This window comes from Bufo bufo, chromosome 3 (assembly GCF_905171765.1).
Source record: "Bufo bufo chromosome 3, aBufBuf1.1, whole genome shotgun sequence".
Classification (NCBI taxonomy): Eukaryota; Metazoa; Chordata; class Amphibia; order Anura; family Bufonidae; genus Bufo; species Bufo bufo.
The window spans coordinates 446,946,152-446,964,132 of record NC_053391.1 but is presented as its reverse complement, the minus strand read 5'-3'; the positions used below and the strand labels follow the sequence as shown (position 1 = coordinate 446,964,132).

At 42.5% G+C, this 17,981-nt stretch overlaps 1 protein-coding gene across 1 annotated transcript in view; it reads left to right on the top strand.

Annotated features, from left to right (window-relative positions):
* The window catches only part of CDC16 (cell division cycle 16), a 29,090-nt gene extending 13,123 nt beyond the window's left edge, over window positions 1–15,967 (top strand). The window contains exons 7-18 of the mRNA XM_040425079.1: window positions 1,406–1,497; window positions 1,603–1,736; window positions 2,602–2,681; window positions 2,783–2,832; window positions 3,624–3,697; window positions 4,175–4,300; window positions 5,693–5,845; window positions 5,931–5,994; window positions 6,130–6,191; window positions 7,345–7,480; window positions 13,530–13,620; window positions 15,230–15,967. Coding sequence (XP_040281013.1) covers window positions 1,406–1,497; window positions 1,603–1,736; window positions 2,602–2,681; window positions 2,783–2,832; window positions 3,624–3,697; window positions 4,175–4,300; window positions 5,693–5,845; window positions 5,931–5,994; window positions 6,130–6,191; window positions 7,345–7,480; window positions 13,530–13,620; window positions 15,230–15,498 — 1,331 coding nt within the window. The 3' untranslated portion in view covers window positions 15,499–15,967. The remainder of the gene's footprint in view (window positions 1–1,405; window positions 1,498–1,602; window positions 1,737–2,601; window positions 2,682–2,782; window positions 2,833–3,623; window positions 3,698–4,174; window positions 4,301–5,692; window positions 5,846–5,930; window positions 5,995–6,129; window positions 6,192–7,344; window positions 7,481–13,529; window positions 13,621–15,229) is intronic.
* Window positions 15,968–17,981: the final 2,014 nt, after the last annotated feature.

Genomic DNA, 17,981 nt, shown 5'->3' with positions numbered 1-17,981 from the left:
TACCCATATAATTTAAAGGCTATGTATACCTTTTAGGAACAACTTTTTTAATTATTGCACTGCACTCATTTTAAGCTGAAAATTAAATTTGGTCTTTATCAAAAATATGGCATCCTTTTTTCTGTACATAGCTGAGATGCTGTAGTGGCAGTCTGTGAGTTTTCTGTCTTTTCCGTCACCTGGGGAACAGAGGGACTCCTTATTTCTGCCCTCTGATCTCATAAACACTCATCATAGCTCAGTTCTTACCTTACTGATAAGAATGTGGCTTAAATAAGTGTTTATGACCTCTTAGTAGTTTAGAGATAAGGTTTATTAGATGACTGCACAAAGTAAAAGTACCAGTCACGCTGGTAGAAAGCCAGTTAACCCTTTGTGACAGAACAGCTCAATATTATTTTTAGTAAAGGCCAATTGAAAAAATGATTTTTAGGCAAAAATGCAATTATAAAAAAAATTGCCTCAGATGGTGCGCATAGCCTTTAAGCTGCTTAGTACTTAAAGGGACACTGACAGGCGAAATCAGCATATATAGTTAGATATATCACATTACAGGTCTTATAGAGTCTTTTAAAAGCATATAACTATCCCCCCTGTCCACCTTATAAAGAGCGAAATATAAAGTTTTATAACCTGCTTCTCCGTTCAGCAATCTGCCCAAGGGGCGGCGTTTCATGTGAAAATGCGCCCAGCCAGCCTTCCCAACTGCCGTTCTTAACCCCCGCCCAGCTCATCATTATTCACTTCGCTGGGCGGCGGCTAGAACTCTCCCCAGTCCCGATCCTGCGCAATTCAATCCTCCGGGCATCGTTCATGCCCAATCTTCTGCGCCCCGCCGTGCCGTCGGACGCACTATAATTAACCCCTTATATGATGTGAGTGAGCAGCGCTCTGAAGCGCTGCTCTGAACAGTGCATGGCTGAGGCTGCAGCTGCCTCGAAGACGCAGGCTGGTGTGTGTACGCAGGCGCGATCTAACGGCACGGTGGGGCGCAGGCGCAGAAGATTGGGCATGAACGATGCCGGGAGGATTGAATTGCGCAGGCGCAGGATCGGGACTGGGGAGAGTTCTAGCCGCCGCCCAGCGAAGTGAATAATGATGAGCTGGGAGGGGCTTAAGAACGGCAGTTGGGAAGGCTGGCTGGGCGCATTTTCACATGAAACGCCGCCCCTTGGGCAGATTGCTGAACGGAGAAGCAGGTTATAAAACTTTATATTTCGCTCTTTATAAGGTGGACAGGGGGGATAGTTATATGCTTTTAAAAGACTGTATAAGACCTGTAATGTGATATATCTAACTATATATGCTGATTTCGCCTGTCAGTGTCCCTTTAAGTTTTAGCAGTCCTGTAAGGCATGATAAGGGCAGCTCACATATCCTGAACATGTTTTTCTTCTTTACACAGAGAAAGAGCTTCTTGATTCTCTACCTCTTAGTAAGAAATGTCCAGAAGATCAAGAACTCCTTCGTTTCCTCTTTGAAAACAAGCTGAAAAAGGTAGCTGTTCTGTCTACTAGATAGATAGATGTAATAGCTTTGGATATGCAGAGTTTCATATAAATGTATGCATATTCTAATCATTAAAACTTCCTGTTTTTTCAGTACAACAAGCCAAGTGAAACAGTGATACCAGAATCTGTAGATGGTCTTCAGGATAACCTTGATGTAGTAGTTTCTTTAGCAGAACGACATTACTACAATTGTGACTTCAAGATGTGCTATAAACTTACATCTGCGTAAGTAAATCCATTGGTTTTGCACCAAGGACTAATGGTCATTTTTGATATGTAAACTCACTTTAGGGAGACAACCAACCCCCATGCTGCCTTTAAAGGGGTTGTCTGACTTCAGCAAATGGCATTTGTCATGTAGAGAAAGTTAATACAAGGCACTTACTAATGTATTGTTATTGTCCATATTGCTTCCTTTTCTTGATTTATATTTCCATGGTTACGACCACCCTGCAATCCACTGCTGCTGGATTGCAGGGCGGTCATGACCATGGAAACGAGCAGTGTGTAATGCAATGAAAAAATGAGTCAAGCCAGAAAAGGAGACAATATGGACAATCGCAACACATTAATTAGTAAGTGCCTTGTATTAACTTTGCCTACTCGATGAATGCGATTTGCTGAAGCGAGACAACCCCTTTAATGCTGCCACTTTAGAAGAATATCTATCACATTACTTGCCTAGCCATCCATGTCATAATGCTTGTGAAATATAGCTATGTTTCAGGGGGCAACAGTTTCTTGTGATGATGATGTTAAATATGAATACATGTCCATTTTTAATCGAGGTGCACATTTTGTCCAAAAAAGCACATGGTGTTCATAGACTAGAGGTGTTTTTTTTTTTCTTCGCTTTGAGCTATAGAAATGAATACGGATAGCAGCATGAAGTGCCCATAATGTAAAAAGATAAATATTAGATTGTATTTGTATTGTTTGCATTTATGGTATGTCTTATGTTTTTGAATGCACCCTTACTGAAGGCTATGGGATTCTTGTTTGAATGTTGAATATCATTTATAGAATTTCCATAAAGCTTGTGTGGCATTTTCAGTCTTGCGTTGTCTTATTATGTTCTTTGCTTTTTCAGAGTAATGGAGAAAGATCCCTTCCATGCAAATTGTTTACCTGTACATATAGGCACTCTAGTTGAGCTGAACAAAGCCAATGGTAAGCTTTATAATCACATGTGAGAATGCGTTACACTTGCCAAATGAATGAAGTATTTTCTTAGTTGAAGTTGGTATACTAAACTATGGTTTATCTTCCAGAACTTTTTTATCTTTCTCACAAACTGGTTGATTTATATCCTAATAACCCAGTAAGTATTTACTTTTCACTTATTAAGTGGCGTTCTCTAGCTATGATAATGTTCTTTTTCTCTTGTATAATACCTATTTCAGCTCTGTATCTGTGGAGTGACCTTTTGTCTACAGCTTTCTTATATCTACATTAAAGGGGTTGTCCGGCTACAGATATTGATGACCTATCCGCAGGATAGGTCATCAATATCAGATTTGTCGGAGTCCTACACCCAGCATCCCTACCGATAAGCTGTTTCAGAACAGTGTACTGGACGGAAGTAGAAGGCTCCATACATTGTGTAGATTCCAATGCCAGCATAATGAATGGGAGCTAAGCTGCATTACCCCTAGCACAGCCACTACACAGTGTAAAGAGCTGTGTCTCCAGCTCCATACACTGTCTGTCTTGAGGATAGGTCATCAATGTCTTTAGCCCATAGAACCCCTTTAAGTATGCATGGTAGCAAGTTTGGAAGTTGAGATCTTGATTGTGGCCAAGTTGTGAGACCATCAGATGACTCTGTTATCACTGTGATTTCAGCCACTCGGTGACAAAAAGCTGAATTTTCACCATAAACTGAGAATGACAGGATCTGCAGGTTAAACTGTTCCTCTTTTAGGCAACACCGTTCCAGTGCAGAAAATAAGCCTTCATTCTCATTATCCCAGAGGTTTTATCCACAGCTGATAATGTTATAGCACATCCTAGCGTTATGCCATAATATCATTGGATTATTCTTCCCATCATGTATTTGTTCTGTAATGTTTTTGTATGGTAACTATTATTTTATTTTTTTCACTGCTTCAGGTTTCCTGGTTTGCTGTAGGATGCTACTATCTTATGGTTGGGCATAAAAATGAACATGCCAGACGATACCTAAGGTACATTTTTCCGGACATGATTTCCATTAAAGAACCTCACCAGTAACTTTTTCTCAAGGCTAACATGGCAGATAACGGAGAACAAAAGAGTTCATTCAGGCTACATGCACACGAACGTTTGTTTCCGTGTCCGTTCCGTTTTTTTTGCCGATAAGATGGGGACCCATTCATTTCAACGGGTCCGTAAAAAATGCGGACAGCACACCGTGTGCTGTCCGCATCAGTATATCCGTTCCATAGCCCCGCAAAAAAAATAGAACATGTCCTATATTTGTCCGTTTTAGGTATTGTTACAATGGATCCGCCAAAAAAAAATGGATGGCATACGGACCGCAAAACACATACGGTCGTGTGCATGTAGCCTCACTTGTATAAATAGAAGAGAGAGTTTTAGTGTGCCTTTAATATATTTCACTCTAATTATTCTCATTAATGATACACTTTAATAATGAAATAATGCTGTGTGCTGTATTGTAGCAAAGCCACCACACTGGAGAGAAGCTACGGTCCTGCATGGATTGCTTACGGTCACTCATTTGCAGTGGAGAGTGAACATGACCAGGCAATGGCTGCTTACTTCACAGCTGCACAACTGATGAAAGGGTATGTTACTTGTGAGATTCAGCCTATAGTTTAAGGGGGTTAGGTCATTGTTATCAGATTGGTGTGGGTCTGGCATCCCCTCCAATTAGCTACTAGCATGGCTTGCTAGCAGCTGATCAGTACGGCTGATCAGTGTCAGACCTTCACCATCTGATACATCCTTAGGATAGATCATCAGTATCAAAGTCCTGGATAATCCCTTCAGTTTTAAAACCACCTTAAGGGTCCATCCACACGTCCACAATTGGGTCCACATCCGTTCCGCAATATCGGGAACGGGTGTGAACTAGGGCTGCACGATATGGGAATTTTGTGCGATTGCGATTAGGGCCCTAAAAATTGTGCTAGAGGTCTATTTGCTTGGATTTTCCCATATGTGGATGGCACTGTTATGTGGGGGATCTGTGGATGGCGCTGTTATGTGGGGGATCTGCGGATGGCGCTGTTATGTGGCAGCAGAGAGCGGCAGCGAGCGAGCCGGCCGGCGCGTGACTGACGTCAATGTCACGCTCCTCCCACTTAATTAAGGAAGCAGGAACGTGACTAAGTGACGTCAGTCACGCGCCGGCCGGCCGCCTCGCTCGCTCCCGCTCGCTGCAGTGCATTCATCGCGAAAGTAAGTACAGAGGCTGGCCATTTTATCAATAGGACAGAGGACATTTTATCAATAGGGGCCCCTTCATATAAAATTGCAGCATTTTCGGGTCGGCCGAATCGCCATGTCGCATTTGCCGATTATCGCGATTCGAATATTTTTGCGATATATCGTGCAGCCCTAGTGTGAACCTATTTATTCCTTATGGGGCCGGAAGAGATGCGGAGAGCACACTGTGTGCTCTCTGCATCCGCATTTCCGAAGCTTCAGCCCGAACTTCCGGGCCGCAGGTCCGCATAATAATAGAACATGTCCTATTCTTGTCCGCAATTGCGGACAATAATAGGCAGTTCTATGGGGGGTGCCGGCCGGGTGTATTGCGGATCCACAATACACTACAGACGTGTGAATGGACCCTAAAGAGGTTGTCCAGCATTTTTAGGTAATGGTCCATTTTCAGGATAGGCCATTACTAGCTGGTTGGATTGCTATACTGTCCACAACAATAATAACTGTGCTGGGTAGTTCCTGTGCCGACTTCTGGTGATGGAGCTACACAGAACAACTGATCAGTGGGGATACGGGGTGTTGGATTCTGGCCGATCACCTAATGATAAGCCTATCCTGAGGATAGGCCATCATCTAAAGAAGGCTGGAAAACTCCTTTAATGTATTGTGTGTGTGTATATATAATAATATGTGATTAATGCAGATCAATACATTTTTCCTTTAAGATTGGTGTTCATATATTTGTGTTATAATATAAAATAAAAAATTAAATTTTTTCCATATTTTAGATGTCATTTGCCAATGTTGTATATTGGTCTGGAGTATGGGCTTACTAATAATTCAAAGTTAGCAGAAAGATTTTTCAGCCAAGCATTGAGTATCGCACCAGAAGATCCATTTGTGATGCATGAAGTTGGCGTGGTGGCATTTCAAAATGGAGAGTAAGTGTGAGAGTTTCAGGTCACCCTTAGAATGTTCACTTTTGGATTGTACTTCTGGATTTTCACCCCCATTTCTGCTTTCCAGCTGGAAAACTGCTGAGAAATGGTTCCTGGAAGCACTAGAAAAAATCAGAGCAATTGGCAACGAGGTAAACTATATAGTATAACTATAAAGGCAGTCAGAATGGTGTCGATGTGAGTCCCTGCACAGACAATTGGGAAGCTTGTGTTGATAAGACGCATTTATATCACGTTGAATCACAGTATACAATGTATTTTTACAGGTTACAGTTGACAAATGGGAACCTTTGCTGAACAACTTGGGTCATGTCCGACGAAAACTTAAGTGAGTAAATTCGGTGACTGCCTTGCGAGTGCGTATCTTGGTTTTTGGAGTTGCAGTTCAGATGGGGCTTTATAGCTGTATCAAATTGGAACCAAATGCTTAATCATGTAAGCTTTATGTTGGGGCGACTGTAAGCTGGGTGCACAAGAACTTTCCATTATAATGTTACAATGCATGTTCTGTTCATTCACTATAGAAGAATACTCTGTAGCAGAACGATGTCGGCTCTGACTTTTCTGACAGTAAATGACTTGTATCACCTCTCATTTTTACTAATTAGAAACAGATACTGACACAGAAACATTTTTTTTATTTGAATCTGGTTATTTTCTATGGTTACCTTTCTTCAATTTTTAATACGAGGCGGCCATCTTGTCTGAGCTGCTGTGCTCTGTTAACAGCTGTTCAGAGTTATGCTTTATAGCAGCCACATGGACATAAACTGGAGTCTGGAGATACTCTATGACCTGGGCAGGGAGGGGTGTAGGTGTTCCACATAACCTTTTATCAAAGATGGATCCTGTGTTTTATCTGCCTCCAGCTTTATAGTAGAGATAATACCATTGCAATCTTGTCCTGTGTTGATAATGAGATGACTGTTGAAAAGTGATCTCTACATATCAGGAAGTGACAGCTTATTATAAGGCTCTATGGACATTGTAAAAGCTACAAAGTATTTTAACTATAGATGGTGTCATGGAAGATTGGAAAAAAACACATTAGAAATGAAAGAACAGAGCAGCTAGGGGCCTTCTGAAGGCCTCTAGGTCTGCCATGTTACTGCCTCTATTACACCCTGGCCCACAAGATTTAATAGAATGATGGTACAAATCCCTTTATGTTGTAAAACAAAAAAAAAACACATGCTGTGCCCTTTAAAGGCATTGTCAGACAGTCATAGCACTTTTAGTTATGGCCCCCACAGTGCTCAGGCTAAGAAAACAAAGCCACTTACATATCTACCTGCGCTTTGTTTCCAGGGACAAAGGCCCTGTGCTTGCAGCTTCCTGTCCTCTGTGGGCTGGAAGTGTGATGTCCTGTCTGTCATCACATGCACCGCTGCAGCCGTTCACTGGTCTCAGTGGTGACATGACTGTAAATATTAAGTTAAATGTAATCTGAATGTGTAATTTGTTTTTCCCCTTAACTGTAGAAAGTACGAGGATGCGTTGGAATATCATCGCCAGGCCCTGGTTCTAATACCACAAAATGCATCCACTTATTCTGCCATTGGATACATACATAGTTTAATGGGAAACTTTGAAAGCGCCATTGATTACTTTCACACGGTAAGATTTTAGCATTTACATTTTTAGTAAGAAAAAAAATATATAAATCGTATCAGTTTACTTCAGGACCCTAAAAGTGCCTACAGCCAGGTAGCTATTGCTACTTATTTCCTATTGGCACCTAACTCTTCTACTCACACTCAAAAAGTTTGGTATTTTTGCTTTATGTTGACAGAGCACTTTTAATAAACCTCGGAAAACCAGTTTAAACATATAAAGGGGTTTTCTGGTCCTTTTTATATTGATGACCTAATCTCAGGATAGAATATTCACATACAGGTCGTTCATATGCGATAAAAATGTTGCGATGAAAGTGTTTTGTTTTTTTAAAGGGGTTATATCACAGAGAGTATTATGGGGGTCTGACCCCCAGCAGTCCTGTGGATAAAGGATAAATATTAGGGGTGCACCGAAATTCCGGCAGCCGAAAATATCGGCCGAAAATGCACCTAATCCACTTCGGCCGATATTGTTACATATCGGCCGAAAATATGGGGTGTGGGATTTGTCACCCACCATCTGCGGGCGGGCGGTTTACTTTGTCACTGCATCTTTATTTTACCTTACAATCGTGACGCTCCAGTAACTAACAACTCTGCAGGCAGAGCGGAGGCCGGCGTAACGTCACTTACTCACGTGACGCGCCTGCTCCGCCTCCTTCATTCATAAAGTGGGCGGAGCAGGTGCGTCACGTGAGTAAGTGACGTTACGCCGCCCTCCGCTCTGCCTGCAGAGTTGTTACCGGAGCGTCACGATTGTAAGGTAAAATAAAGATGCAGTGAGTGATGCTGTGAGCAGCAGGGCCGGGGCTGTTATGGATAGGGGGATCGGTCTATGGCACTGCTATGGGGAGGGGGGATCTGTGCACTGTTATGGGGAAAGGGATCTGTGCACTGTTATGGGGAAAGGGATCTGTGCACTGTTATGCCCATAACAGTGCACATATCCCCTTTCCATAACAGTGCACAGATCCCCCTCTCCATAACAGCGCCACCCACAGATCCCCCTCTCCATAACAGCGCCACCCACAGATCCCCCTCTCCATAACAGCGCCACCCACAGATCCCCCTCTCCATAACAGCGCCACCCACAGATCCCCCTCTCCATAACAGCGCCACCCACAGATCCCCCTCTCCATAACAGCGCCACCCACAGATCCCCCTCTCCATAACAGCGCCACCCACAGATCCCCCTCTCCATAACAGCGCCACCCACAGATCCCCCTCTCCATAACAGCGCCACCCACAGATCCCCCTCTCCATAACAGCGCCACCCACAGATCCCCCTCTCCATAACAGCGCCACCCACAGATCCCCCTCTCCATAACAGCGCCACCCACAGATCCCCCTCTCCATAACAGCGCCACCCACAGATCCCCCTCTCCATAACAGCGCCACCCACAGATCCCCCTCTCCATAACAGCGCCACCCACAGATCCCCCTCTCCATAACAGCGCCACCCACAGATCCCCCTCTCCATAACAGCGCCACCCACAGATCCCCCTCTCCATAACAGCGCCACCCACAGATCCCCCTCTCCATAGCGCCACCCACAGATCCCCCTCTCCATAACAGCGCCACCCACAGATCCCCCTCTCCATAACAGCGCCACCCACAGATGAATTTCATTCATGAAAAAGAATTATTAATAAAATCATTAAAAAAAAAGTATTTTAAAAGTATTTGGGCAAAAAGGCAGTTTCGGTTTTGGTTTTCGGTCAAGGGCATCCTGAATTTTCGGTTTCGGACCAGAATTTTCATTTCGGTGCACCCCTAATAAATATAATTTGTTGGGATATCTCTTTAAACCAGGAACGGATAGGAGGTAACCGATGTACAACACACACGTCCATGTAAAATAAAGGTTCATATGTTCAAATAGTTGTAGCAGATTAGATATATTTTAAAAAATGGTAATTTAAAATATTAAATTGGATTTTCATTTTTCACCACCAGGACTCGTTGTGCTAGGCATGAGAAGTATTAAAGGGGTTGTCGGAGTTAAATATTAACCAGGGCAGCTGATGTAAATGGTCTAAAATAACAAAAATGAATCCTACCCCTTTTCTCCCCTGCTTTTTCTTGCACTGTGCTTCTGTCCTCCCCACCGCTCACTTTTCCTGGCTGCAGCACTGGCATTCTATACAGCCAATCACTGGCCTCAGTAGTGATGTCCCGTATACTGATGAGGCCTTTGATTGTCTGCACAGTGACCTGTGTGCACAGAATATCACCACTGCAGCCAAGAAGACGATGTCCGCAATGCAGGACCAGAGCACAACGCTGGAAGTGGCAGGGAAGAAAAGGGATACTTCTTTAGTTAGTTATTTTAGACTAGTTATAAAGGCTGCCCAAGATTTGGGACAGCCGCTTTAATGGTTTGTTCTTTTGAGAATCCCATATCCGATATCGCAGCTGTGGAGGTGGTCTTCACATAGTGATGTCTTGCTTCTACAGGTTGATAGCTATGTATGCAGCTTGACCTGTAACCAGGGTGGATTTGATTTAAATCATAGTTTTCTACATAAAGACTAAATCTTGCTCATATAACTTATAATATGCAAGTAGATGAAGATTTTTAGAATAACAACTTTTCATATTAGTTTGATTAGGTTGAATCTGCATTTATAGGTTTGTAGAAGTTAGGATTAAGGTATTTTTCTTAACACATTTTTGCTGTGAAGAAGAGGCATGTGATCTCTGCTGAGTCAAATTCAGTTTTGAGAACTGCAAAAGTAAACCAAACATCTGTCATAATATCTTGTAGGCAGAGAAACTGCCCAATAATCTTACAAAAACCTCTGGAAGAGCATGACATTGTGAATGGATTAATGGAATTTATTTACCAAAAAAATTACACATATAGAAACATAGAATGTGTCGTCAGATAAGAACCATTTGACCCATCTAGTCTGCCCAATATACTGAATACTATGAATAGCCCCTGTCCCTATCTTATATGAAGGATGGCCGTATGCCTATCCCATGCATGCTTAAACCCCTTCACTGTATTTTCAGCTACCACTTCTGCAGGAAGGCTATTCCATGCATCCACTACTCTCTCAGTAAAGTAATACTTCCTGATATTACTTTTAAACCTTTGCCCCTCTAATTTAAAACTATGTCCTCTTGTAGCAGTTTTTCTTCTTTTAAATATTCTCTCCTCTTTTACCTTGTTGATTCCATTTATGTATTTAAAAGTTTCTATCATATCCCCTCTGTCTCGTCTTTCTTCCAAGCTATACATGTTAAGGTCCTTTAATCTTTCCTGGTAAGTTTTATCCTGCAATCCATGTACCAGTTTAGTAGCTCTTCTCCGAACTCTCTCCAAAGTATCAATATCCTTCTGGAGATATGGCCTCCAGTACTGCGCACAATACTCCAAATGAGGTCTCACTAGTGCTCTGTAGAGCGGCATGAGCACCTCCCTCTTTCTACTGGTAATTCCTCTCCCTATACACCCAAGCATTCTGCTAGCATTTCCTGCTGCTCTATGACATTGTCTGCCTACCTTTAAGTCTTCTGAAATAATGACCCCTAAATCCCTTTCCTCAGATACTGAGGTTAGGACTGTATCACTGATTTTATATTCTGCTCTTGGGTTTTTACCCCCCCAGGTGCATTATCTTGCACTTATCAACATAAAATTTTAGTTGCCAGATTTTTGACCATTCCTCTAGTTTTCCTAAATCCTTTTCCATTTGGTGTATCCCTATAGGAACATCAACCCTGTTACAAATCTTTGTGTCATCAGCAAAAAGACACACCTTACCATCGAGGCCTTCTGCAATTTATATTAAACAATATGGGTCCCAGAACAGATCCCTGAGGAACCCCACTGGTAACAAGACCATGGTCTGAATATACTCCATTGACTACAACCCTCTGTTGTCTGTCCCTCAGCCACTGCCTAATCCATTCAACAATATGGGAGTCCACGTACAGCCTTATTCTACATAATTAAAAAACTAATCTTCATTTCATGATGGAATAATCTTTGGATGGTAATATATTTTCCTCAAAAAGCATTTTAAATCCAATAGTTTTTTATTAATTTTTTTAAGACAAATATAAAGCAAAAGTAGCGGACGCAGCTAAAAAAAAAATCTGATTTAATTAAAAGAAATCAGATTATTATTATTTTTTTCATATCATTGATTTTTATCCACCCTGCGCTGTAACCAAAAACATACAAGAGATCAATCTTAGGGTCTTTTGTTTGGGAATTATTTCACAAGTGTCAATATTAGAAGCATATAACCCAAAAGACTAAAGGGCCCTGGTTATTGTAAGTCAAATTTTCCTTTAAAGGCAATAAGGAAATTTATCATGAGGGTTTGAAGTCAGGGTTGACAGAAAAACGTTATCTGGGTTTATGCGGAATAGAAATGCGTCTAGTAGGGCATGATAAGTATTGGATAAAACGATGAGCCAATATATGGTGGGGGTGCAGGGAGATGAATAAGAAGTACGCTGATTGTTTACAATGCCGGGGGTAATAACCCCAAGGCATATCAGCAGACAAAGTGCAGGGAGACATAGAGAGTATTAGGGCGCTGGTTGCAAACAGTGCCAGTGTCCAGATTATACTTAGTATTATGACGCAGAGAGATATCAGCGGATTAAGAGAAAGGTGATAATTGAAGTAGTACACTGGTGTGATTCAACTCCAGAAAATGTGTTATGCTGAGCGACGCAGTGCTGCATACTGAACTATACATGCAGAGCGGTCTACTGCTGAGAGACACAAGCGAGATCTCTCCTGTATATTACTGGAGGGATAGGAGACTATATGTATTCCCAATACTTTATCCCCCCAGTCACCTCCACCTGATGTGAGATAAGTGAATGTGTTTATTTTAAAGGGACTCTGTCACCACTTTCTAACCCCCCCTTTTCAAAGTATTGTTATCTGCATGGCGCCCCTGTGATTATAAATGTGTTGTTAGAAGTTAAATTCGCCGTCTCCTTTTGATAAAAAGAGCTTTTATCTAACCTGTCAATCTTCTTGATAAGGTGCCCAGGGCGTTTCTTTTCGTCTCAATCTGCCGCCCGCCGCCGCCACCGTTGGTGCCCAGCTCCTCCCCTCATGCTTTCAGCGCCGCCTGAATGTAATCAAATACGCCTCCGGCTCTCTCTCAGTGCCCCCTCCTCCTTTTCAAAGATCCCGCGCGTGCGCACAGGGCTGTGCCTGATGCGCCCGTGCGGACATTTACAATCAGCCTCATTGAGCGAAGTGCGCATGCGCGCACTTCGCTCAACCTCCTCATCAGACGAGCACTGCAGCCGGCTGGCTGCAGTGCTCGTCTGATGAGGAGGTTGAGCGAAGTGCGCGCATGCGCACTTCGCTCAATGAGGCTGATTGTAAATGTCCGCACGGGCGCATCAGGCACAGCCCTGTGCGCACGCGCGGGATCTTTGAAAAGGAGGAGGGGGCACTGAGAGAGAGCCGGAGGCGTATTTGATTACATTCAGGCGGCGCTGAAAGCATGAGGGGAGGAGCTGGGCACCAACGGTGGCGGCGGCGGGCGGCAGATTGAGACGAAAAGAAACGCCCTGGGCACCTTATCAAGAAGATTGACAGGTTAGATAAAAGCTCTTTTTATCAAAAGGAGACGGCGAATTTAACTTCTAACAACACATTTATAATCACAGGGGCGCCATGCAGATAACAATACTTTGAAAAGGGGGGGTTAGAAAGTGGTGACAGAGTCCCTTTAAATGCTTGTTTTCAGGCAGGTAGATAATATTTGAAGTCAGTTGTTCTTGAGTTGGCATTGGAGTACTTTGCGGCAAATTTAACAAATGTTGGGCATTTGTTAAATTTGGCTCATGTTTAAGCACTTTGTCCTATTGATTAGCAGAGGTTGTCCCCATGCTAATCTTATATTGATAGTGTAATGTCCTGAGACAGCCCCATAACCTACAATATTTTCTCTTGTCAAAAGCCAGTGCTTTTGTATAGATCTGTCCAGGCTAATTTTGTGCAGATCATATATAAAATTATATCAATCTATATATATGTGCTGAGAACTTTTTTTCCGCCCTAGGCACTTGGTCTAAGAAGAGATGATACCTTTTCTGTTACAATGCTTGGACACTGCATAGAAATGTACATTGGTGATTCAGAAGCATACATTGGTAAGATGTTCCAAATACCAAAATACTTTACCTGTTTTGGGTCTTTTTCCCTTCCCTCTGATGATTTATGTAAATGTACTTTTTTCTCCAATCGGACCCCCCTTCTCTTATAATTACAGTATGCAGTCGCTCCAAATGTTTAGTTTTTATATCAGAAAGAGGTTTTAGTTAATGAGGATGTTCCTGATTTAACATTTAAAGCGGTTGATTTGACATTTAAAGGGGTTGTCCGAGATAATTAACAATCTTGGACGTGTCCCTGAATGCCTTTGGCACCACCAGCCCCCTTGCCGTTGTTTGATTACAGACTGCAGAGGTGACATGCAGGTATATGGCACATGACCAATGCAGCTAGTTCCTGTCCTCAGCAGTAAATAAGAGAGCTTGATTACCGGCAGACTTCACCTAGATTTTTGCCCAGAATACGTGCGAAATCTGTGAGAATTCAGTTGTGTCAACATATACCTTTAATGCTCTGTTCAGTATAAAGACATGTATGTCACTACAACTGTAGATACTTTCACCGTTATGAAAACTGGAGATAGTAAAAAATGATCCAAGTTAAAGGAGTTGGCTACTTTCTGACTACTTGTGACCAATGTGAATGTAAGATGACGATATTTCACTTACTAATATAGCCTTTTATATTCTGTGCTGTTTACCATATTTCATAAGCTGTGCCCCCTTGTCAGGAAAATCTCCTGTGCTGTCCGCATAGATGTCCTCTCCATAAGGGCTTGTTCACACGACCGTGCCGTGTTTTGCGGTCCGCAATTTTGCGGGGCCACGGAACGGAGTAACGGATGCGGACAGCACACGGAGTGCTGTCCGCATCTTTTGTGGCCCCATTGAAGTGAATAGGTCTGCACCCGAGCAAAATATGTGCCTCAGATGCGGATGCAAACCACGGTCGTGTGAATGAGCCCTAAGATGGCTGATGATGGAGAGTTATGTGACCAGACGCATCTCTTAGCCTCCTCTATTCTAACACCTGCACCTGTCCTAAACTCCCACCAGTGAAGTGCAGATGGCCCTTTAATACAGCCTGGGTAACATTCATGTAGTGTGCCCACAACTCAAAGCTTTTCTAGCAATTCCACACTTACTGTATATTTGTATCTGTCAGTAGTTATTATTCTGTGTAGCACGCCCCTAACGGTCCCCTCTTTTGTTAAATTGACAGCCTGCAGTACAGCCGGGATCGCATAAGTCTCGCACATGTGCGGGGTGCGCTCCTTGGTTAAGCGCAATCCTGTCTCCGGCTGCCGCTGTTGGCCGCGTTTCAGCGGCGCACTGCGCATGCGCGAGGCTTATGCGATCCCGGACGCACTGCAGGCTGTCAATCTAACAATAGAGGGGACAGTTAGGGGGCGTGCTTACCTTGACTTGAAGCAAGGAAGCCACTGCCCCCTTGACTTCAAGCTGACGGGCAAGATGGCGCTGATGGCGCTTAAAACATTGTTTTTTGAATCTATGGAGCATCAGACTACCGGCTCAAACATATGATTATTAACAGACTTGGGGCTATGAGGCAATGCTGGCGGTTTTATATGCGTTTTTGAGGTGACAGGTTCCCTTAAAATTTCAACCATCATTACATTCTCTCTAGGAACAGAGATTAAAGACAAGTTAAGATGTTATGACTTTGACGTTCATACAATGAAAACCTTGAAGAACATAATTTCACCTCCCTGGGAAGAAAGGGAATTTGATCTTGAGCGGCAGTCCCTTGATGAAAGTGGTATCATGGCCTTAGAGACAACTCATCTGCTACCTAAATCCTCTGATGCCAGATCACCAGTGGAAGAAGCTCTTGAGATTGAGATGAATGAAAGTGATATGATGCTAGAGACTTCAATGTCTGACCACAGCTCATAAGTAGTAGAGCACCAAGGCTGCTTGTACTACTTGAGACGTTTTGCACCCTGAAATCTAGATATTCGAAAGTGAACTGGCACTCCACTTATCGGCTGAACTGGGAGAGAAGCCTTGGCTTTGTCACAGAATTGCTAGGGATGCATGATGAGCAATGAACTGCTAGTTTCCGTTGTTGGAAACTATTTCATAGTATGATACCTTCAAGAGGTTTTACGTTTTTTTAGTGTTGTAAAATGTATTTCACTTATTTTTTTAACATTGTACTGTGGACTGCCTTTATGATTATAATTTCACTGATGTATAATTAATCACCAGTAGAAAAAAAAAATATTTTAATATGTTACATCGGAAAGAGCATTTGTTGTCCACAGACCACTCTGGTTTGATAATGTGAAATTGCTTTACTCTGAAATGTACAATTTGCACCAAATTTGTTCAGTGTCTACAATAAATGCTTGGATAGACAATATATATATATATATTTTTTTACTTTAGTGAATGTATAACCTCAGTTACTGTACTTCATATTGTGTATATTTTACTTTATCTAGTAATAATTTAACATATTTCACCATATAAGACACACCTGTTCATAAGACGCAACTAGGTTTTAGAGGAGGAAAAAAAATATTTTTTATTAGACCTCAGCTCAGACCCCCAATGTTAATAAGACCCCCAAACAGACTTCAGCTCAGACCCCCAAGGTGAATGATCCCTAATGAGACGTCAGCTCAGACCCCCAATGTTAATAAGACCCACATTCAGACCTTAGATCCGACCCCCGTGTTGCTTAGAGCAGACAAAAGAAAAATATTCAATTTGCCTCTCCCGCTCCAGATGCCACTGGCACTTCTGAGATTCAGCTCTCTTCTAGGTCTTCCTGGGTGCTGTGAACCGACGTCGCACAGCGTGGGGTCAGAGAGCTTGCCAACGTTCTCATGCTTTGCGCAGATCACAACACTGCGTGTGGCCGAGGAAGGCAAGGAAGCGGTGAGCACAGATTTCACACGGGGAGCACTGCATTCACTGCTTGCCAGTCCTCCTGTACTAATGAGTGTTTCCAGAATGGAAGCCCACATTAGTATTCGCCACATAAGACACACTCCCCCACTTTTGGGGAGGGGGGTGCGTCTTATAGGGTGAAAAGTACTGTATTTTTCTCATTCTCATGCCATTCATGATTTGTTTTATATGACAAAAAACTTTTTGAAAAGTGTCATGGCTCTGTATAGTCAGGTTATTCCTTATCAAACTCTCAGTATGAGGGTACTACACCCACTGACCAAAAAAATACACCCAGATAGAAATGTCAGATTGCTGCAAAACTCAGCATGCATTTATGTCTCAGTCACATATGTAAATAATTACAGTTGTGGTCTAACTAGGCACAAGAGGGCGCAAAAGTGCTTTCCCCACTGCCCTATAAAAAGGCTCTGAACGGCTACTTTTGGGCAGTGTACCTCTTGGTGAGAGATTGTTGACTGATAGTAGCAAGATGGCTATCTTGACGAATTGCTTGCCATCTAGCCATTCAGACCTAGCTATTAGGAGGTGTTGTGAGCAGTGGTTACGTGAGGGCACATACACATGGTAAACAGGCGGCCCACTAGACAGGATTGTCTGATCTGTCGACAAGCACAAGCAGCTCCCACAGTTTCGCTGTCAACCATCCAGACATAGGTTGCACTTTCATTAACCCCTTCAGGACCCTGCCATTTTTCACCTTTTTTTTTATTTGACATGTGCCACTTTATATAATTATGGTAATTTGGACCACTTTTACTTATATAAGCTATTCTGAGATTTTCTCGTGACATTGTACTTCATGATAGTGGTAAATTTGAGTCTATATGTTTCGCCCTTATTTATTTAAAAAACAAATCCAAAATTTACGGAAAATTTGAAAAAATAGCAATTTTCTAAATCTGAAGTTCTCTGCTTTTAGGATTGATAGTGATACTTCATAAAATACCTTGTGTTAGCCATTATCTCATGAATACGGCAACACCCCATATGTGGTTATAAACTATTGTGCTAACGCATGGCAGGGGTCAGCAGGGAATGAGCACAATATGGCTTTCGGAGGGCAGATTTCACTGGAATAATTTTCAAGCACCATGTCGCATTTGAAGACCCCCAAGGCACCCCTTCAGTATAAACCCCCCAAATAGTGACCCCATTTTGGAAACTAACACCCCCCATGGAACTTTTCAAGGGGTGTAGTGAGCACTTTGGCCGACAGGAGTTTCATTGAATTTATATATACAATTACAAGAAAATGTCGCTTTAGGTCCAATTTATTCATTTTCACAAGGATTAACAGGAGAAAAAGAACTTCAAAATTTGTTACCCATTGTATTGAATACAGCAACTCCCCACATGTAATAAACTGCTTTTTGGCATACAACAAAGTTCAGAAGGCAAGGAGCACCATATGGCTTTTAAATCACAGATTTTACTGGAATAATTTTCAGGAGGCATGC